The 6,624-nt window shown below is 54.0% G+C and overlaps 1 protein-coding gene across 1 annotated transcript in view; it reads right to left on the reverse strand.

The window, feature by feature from the left end:
• LOC143429004 (dipeptidase 1) overlaps positions 1-796 on the reverse strand; it is a 51,020-nt gene extending 50,224 nt beyond the window's left edge. Inside the window, exon 1 of the mRNA XM_076904351.1 lies at positions 496-796. Coding sequence (XP_076760466.1) covers positions 496-620 — 125 coding nt within the window. The 5' untranslated portion in view covers positions 621-796. The remainder of the gene's footprint in view (positions 1-495) is intronic.
• Positions 797-6,624: the final 5,828 nt, after the last annotated feature.

Raw genomic sequence — 6,624 nt, forward strand, 5'->3', positions numbered from 1 at the left:
CTTCGAAGCAACGAAAGAGCAAAAGTCCCGTAACGGTTCGACGCTCGATCGTAAATCGGACGCACGGGGGACGCTCCCCTCGAGCTTAATTCCGGTGTAATTAGAAACACGCTTCGGCTATAGAACGCGGCCGCTCTCCGTCCGTGCGCGTCGTTACGACGACATTGTTCTCCGGCGGCTATAAATTCGTGCCTTGCGGTTCTCCTGTTTCAACGGCACTCGAGCTAACGATTACGCTGGAGTTTTCAGTTATTCATTAAAATTTCAACAATTTTACGAGGTGCACGCCAAAAATTCAAGCACCCGCGGAACCGGCGGGGGTGGCTTTTTAGGCTCCATCAGAGAAGGTTACAACCCTCTGAACGCGAGCTCGCCTACCGCGCGCGCGAGTCCCGTTTTAAATTCCACTCGCCGCTGTTTCACGACGATCCCGACCACTCTGTATAAATTACTAATTTATCGCCTCTCCACCCCCCCTACGGAACTTCAACTTACCCATCTATCAGTGGCACGTCTCTGAGTATTCTGCGAGCTGCCGCGAGCCGATCCCCGGCATGGGCAGCGAGCAGAATCCTCGTCAGTAGCTGACCAAGGACCATCACGACCATCACCATCCTCATCCTCCTCCTCGCTGGACCCGCAGCTCCTCCTTACTAATGTCCTCATGCCATCACCGTCGGCTGACCGGCTCACCCGCAGTAATCCCTCCCAGCGCCGATTACCACGATCCCCTGTCTGTCTGTCGCGTTCAACCCCTTTTCACTCGGACGATGTACCTGTTTCTCACCGCTCACTGCTCACCAACGCGGTCCATTCCCGTTCGTTCAACCTCGCGTCCTCGTGCGACTGACGCTCGAACAAGCGGTCCCACGAATTTTCAATCGCTCTTCTACGATCGCTCGCGAGAATTCCGCCCCTTTCGCTTCGCGTCGCCTCGCGTCGTCGATATCGCTGCACTCATCGATCACCACCGTGGATGCACCGTGGATCACAGCTCGGAGATCAGTTCCTCTCGCGATCCTTCGGTAGTTTCTCCTCGCGTTGATACCCGCGTTCACGCATTTCTAGCTGCCGCTGTCCACGCACGCGGTCGTTGGCTAATCCTTTTACGCCAGCGTTCCTCCTCCCTTCGTTTATTCTATTTGCTGCGTCTCCGCCGGCATCCCTCGCGGCTCTACCCCCGTGCGACAACCGGCCCACTGTCCTCTTCTTATCTTTACGCTCGGTCTCCACAGAGCGCGCGTCGACTGCTTTTAATTTCCCCCCCGGGACGCGGCCGAGATAGAGATGCACTTTTTAACGGAAAGTTTTCGCTCGGCTGTACCTTTGCGCAGCCTCAACGGTAATCCCCGCGAATCACATTCATCGAGCTTCCTCTGTTCTTCGACTGCGTGTCTCTCGTTTCGTTGCTCAGCCCCGTTCCCACCAACGTCCACCCGTTTTACCGTTTCCACTCTTCTTTTTACGTTCCTCGTGATCGTCGCGCGAAATCGGCTACTTAAGATCGAGCGCAACGATACGTTTTACACCTCGCTTCGATCTTCGCGAAGAGTCAAAGGAGCTCGTAGAGCAGGCTCTTCTATCCGGCGTCTTCTCAACCCGACCGCAATTTGCACAGCCGTTCGTCTTTGATCAGAGCCACGTCGTCCACCGGTTGAGAATGTTAAAGGAAATCGAACCGTCCTCGCGGAAACACTCCGCGGCGACTGTTTGCTAATTACGTCGAAGCACCAGGAGTCGAGGGCCTCGACTGCGTCCGAATTATTTGCCAGTGCGGAGCCACGATGGAGCTCGTTACCTGCACACACCGCGAGCCACTCGCGGTTCACCCCTGCGCGCGATACCCTCTTCTCTTCTTCACTTTTTCTTCTGATCCTCGAACAGCTCGCGACCCGTCGTCGAACCCCGCCTCGCGGCTGCAAGATTAATCGGCGACGCTCGAACGAGAGCGAAACTCGAGCGTGAAAGGCTCGTTTTGCTCGATCGTTGCTGCTCTTTTTGGGGGTGGCGCGCTCGGATCGGTGTTCCGGCGGACAAGACGGTGATGTACGATCCGCTCTAACGTCCACGGCTCTCGCCGCGGTCCCGCGCGGTCCTTTTCACCTGCGACCGCCGCACGGTCGTCTGCACGCGCCGGTGATACTTCATGATCGCGCACGGTATCGCGGTCCACTGTCACAGACCCCGATCGTAAATCTGTCCCAATTAATTCGCCACTCGATTAAGTCTCGCGATTAATTACGCAACCCTCCTCTCTGTCTCCGTCGCTGCGCTGGTACCAGCCCCCTTTCTCTGTCTTTCTGCTCCAGCCAACGCCACCCGCGAATGATGGATCGTCCAATCGGACGCGGAGACCTTTTCCACGGCCCCTTCGATTGTGTCCGCGCGCACGACGCTCTTTCTCATGAGCTCCACCGGGTGACCGACGAACCGATCGTTTCGACGCTCGTGCGACGCATCGCTGTCTTCAATGGAAGAAAAAAAAAGGAAAGGGGAGAAGCGTCAGGGATTAGAATCAGGGACGATTTTTTATCGCTCGACGATTTCAAGAATTTCTTCTCTCTCTCTCTCTCTCTCGTTTTCTCTTTGGTTTTCGCAGGAAACTGAGAGAGGAGAAGCGAAGCGGATTCTGGCTGTCGCGCGATCGCGTTCTTTCGCTCGTTGCCACGGCGCGTAAACCTCGATTAACAGTCGAACGGTCCGGAGGAACGCGGTCGAAAACGGACGACGCTGCGAGGTCGTTAACGTCCGCTACGACTAATGAGTCGGCCTCTGTTCATAATTATTGGCGGAACACGGCCGTATAGGTTCGCGCCTGGTTATCTCTCTGCATACGCGATATTTATCTGCTTGACGGATGATTAATTAGCGCTAACGACGTTAACGATCACGCCCTTTGATCCGCCTCGAACGCGATGACCACCCGGTTCGTCGCTCGCCTCTCGCGTTCGAACGGCCACCCCATTCACCCCCTGTCTTTCCTCGCGAAATTTTATTCCCCTTTATTCCAGGCTATTTATCCAACGATGGACGACGCGAGATTTATTATCTTCCTAACGTCGTCCGAGCGACGCGACGTGTACACGAGTCCAACGCGAGCCGTCTCTATAGTCGTTTAATTAATGTGTACAGATCCGAGGAATTATCGCGGATAACACGATTTCCTCTGCGCTCTGTCTGATGAAGATATCCCGACGATTATCGTCAGAGCGACGTTCAGCCTCGATTCATCTCGCCCAGGGATTAAACGATCGACACCGATCCATCGAAACGATCAAACCTTTACGATCGTCTCGTTTCAACCGAGAGTGTCTCTCCGATTACAATCAGATCGAGGCTCGTTTCTATTAATTTCCCAATCCCTTACTGTTACGCGCGAGCCACAGCCACCGCCAGAAACCAGCGTTGCATCCGGAGAACAACGGTGGGGGCTCGTAAAAATTCCGCGTTCGAGCGCGTCCCAGTTGCGTGGCTCGTAAAAATTGAAAAGGCTGGTGGACAGACGGACGAAGAGGAACAAATATGGTAGAAAGGGTTGGCAATCGCCGTGGAGATTCTCGAGGAAGGTGCACGCGTGCGGTAAAGTTTCGCGCTGGGAGGAAGTCCCGGCGCGCGTGAGTCGTCCGCGAACGAGATCGGCGAGGGAAGTTACGAACTTTCACTAGCGAAACCTTTTTCCGTCGACGGGTTTGCGGGTCGCGCCGGCTCGTCCTCGAGTGATAGTGAACGTCGAGGAGTGGGTGGTAGCACGGGCGACGAAGCGACGCGGCCCCGATCACTGGTTGTTCGCGGCCCGGAGTTGAAGACCCGACTGATGGAAACGTACGCAGAAACTCGGTCTAACCAAGGGCGCAGGCGCTCCCGTTCCTCTCGACGATCTTCCTCTCTTCCACTGGGACCCGCTCGCCTCTGTTGCTCGCCCGGCTATCTCTCGATTCCCTCTTCCGGTACCGTTACCCCCTTCGACGGTTCCCTGGAACCGATCTCACGTCGCCTCGCGGCTCTTCGCCGTCTGCACACCGCGAGTTCTGACAGTCCTTCGAATCGTCGCAGTCTAACCACCCTTGTGGACGGATACGTACAGGGGAGGGTTCTGGCCGTGGGAACTCGGGGGTGAAACAGACGGACGAGTCGCGCGGTTCTCCGTATGATTCCGTAGGCGACGAGCAGCCAGCCGTTGGTTTACGACACCGTAAAGCGGATCGCGTCCCCTCGATCTTCCCTTTTTTACGACGCGAGCCGATACGACGGACTCTTGGGAGAATTGTTTCGGTGGAGGGTGGACCGTCACCCCCTTCTCGTCTGTTTTTCTCTTAGCCCGCGCGAGGAACCGTTTCTATCGAGGATCTATTTTCATTTCTTAACACGTCCCGTGGCTGGGATATTGAAATATATTTTCGACGGGAGACGGCACGATCGGCGTCGCTCGAATGGGAATCGATTATCCCTGGTACGAACTCGTTCCACTCTCGTGGAACGGGTCCCGGCGGTGCGGAAGCTTCTTTCGGAAATTCATAATTAATTTCGTCAATGTCACAGGGTCGGTTGCGCCAGACGCGAAATACAAGCGTCCCGGAGGGATATGAATACCAAATGAGCTACGAGGTGCCGTCGGTCCTCGGATTCGATCGTTATTTCGAACAGGCCACCGCGAGCGTATCGAGAATCGTTAAAAAGAAAGGGAGAAAAGGGAGGATGGAGAGTAGGAACAGAGCGCGTTCACAGGAGCGAAAGGCTCGTACGTACTGTGCTGATTTTTTTTTTCATCCACCTGCACGCGATCCGAGTAATTACCGGTGGGACGCGGAGTAATTATTATCGCGTCGCGTTAACGATGAGAAACGGTCGGGGGCTGGTCGTCGCGCAAATTGCGCGCTGCGACGATCGGTTATTTCCCGCGTTGACGAGACGTTGCGTGCACCGGAAACGGGCGATCGCCAGGCTGCTCGCCAGCTCGATTTCGCGCGATTCCTGCGTCGCGATCGGGAGGAGACTGGCGACGATCCAACGAAGGCTACTTTGGCGGACGACGCTCGATTATCGCGGGACGTGCCGCGGGGGGTGTAAGTAGCTCGCTGAAGGCTCCATCGAGAAGTTGAGGACCCGTAACGTCTCGCGAGATTTGCATCGCTAGCAGGCGCCAGATGTACGCGTCGAGAAAAGTTTCCGCGCGTGTTTCCGCTCGCGACAATCCGTACAGACGATGCAACTGTCGAGACGGTGAGATGCGCGGTGAAATTTGCTTAAATGCCTCTGATATCGCGAGCATCGCGTGTATCGCGATACGGATTTCGATCGCGGGCCTGGAGAGAAAGGGAGCGCGCGATAAACGATGGAACATCGGTTGCTCCCTTGCCACGTACAGCACCACGGTTTCGATACCATTGAAATGGCCGCTATCCTGGTATCTCCGATTTTTTGCCGCGATATCGTCGGCTAAATGATCGAAACGCGGCCGCACACCAGATCCGCTCGCGCAGATTTCTCCAATTTTTTTCATCCCGCTCGTTTTATCGCGGCATCGATACGAACTTTCGTTTCGCACGCACGGGACGAGGTACGCGAAAAACGGTGAAACAAGATTCTACGCAAACGTTGCCCCGGTTCAGCTGAAACTCCCGATTCCAGGGTGGTATCCGCGTTCGTCGAAACGCAGCCAACTCCAGGCGAGAGCAATCGTGGAAACCGGGGTTTCCGTTTCTAACACGCTCCTCGTGATAATTGTATCAACTCGTGCACCAGAACGTTCCAGAAACGTTTCTGTTTGTCAAGATCGCGCTGGGGGATGTCGCGGGTTACAAAATTGCGGGATAGCTAGCCAGGTTCGATCGGCGGAGCGCGGACTATATCGAATTGATATTCCTCCGGGCACTAACTCGCGATCTGGCCATCGGCCGCTGGGAGCTCGATAAACGATGCTCTATTGTGCGCTGTACTAAACGACACTCAATTATTGACAGAAATAGCGTGAGAAATATGAATAAAGCCGCGGCGGTGTGTTCGGGGATTCGCGATTTCGTTCGCGTTTTCGCCTGTCCGTGAAACGCGTTTGAATATAATTAGAATTCGCTGAATCAAATTGCTGGGCACGTCGATACGTATCTCGATAGCGACTCGATTTTTCAGAAGGGTGATTGGATTATAAGTTCGTTCGATTTCATCACCACGGACGATCGCCTCCGACTATTTTTTTTTTTTCCCCCTCTTTTAAACGAGCTCGGGAAAAACACGCCCCTGTTCTGTTTCTGCGGCTAATATTTATCAATTCGTGTCGTTAATCACGATATCCAAGAATATTCTAGCGAAGCGTGATCGAATTAGAGGATACGTGGCGAGTATAATTTCGCATCATTGGATTGTAACTTCGTTTTATTCGAGCTGGGTTCGGAAAATATCTTTCAATTTCCGATTCGGTGTAGAGGAAAAAATTTCGAAATATATCAATTTGTATCTGTAATTATAACGTCTACGCGTACCTCGCGGACCGGTATGTTTCGCAATCGAGTTAGAAATAATTGAATTCTCAGCGAAACGATTTAATTACAGGTTCGTTTGTTTCCACTGTAAACGAGACGATTCGAGCATTTCGCTGGCTGTCCGATTCATTTTTCTACTTGCTCGCAA

Source organism: Xylocopa sonorina, chromosome 11 (assembly GCF_050948175.1).
Source record: "Xylocopa sonorina isolate GNS202 chromosome 11, iyXylSono1_principal, whole genome shotgun sequence".
Lineage (NCBI taxonomy): Eukaryota > Metazoa > Arthropoda > Insecta > Hymenoptera > Apidae > Xylocopa > Xylocopa sonorina.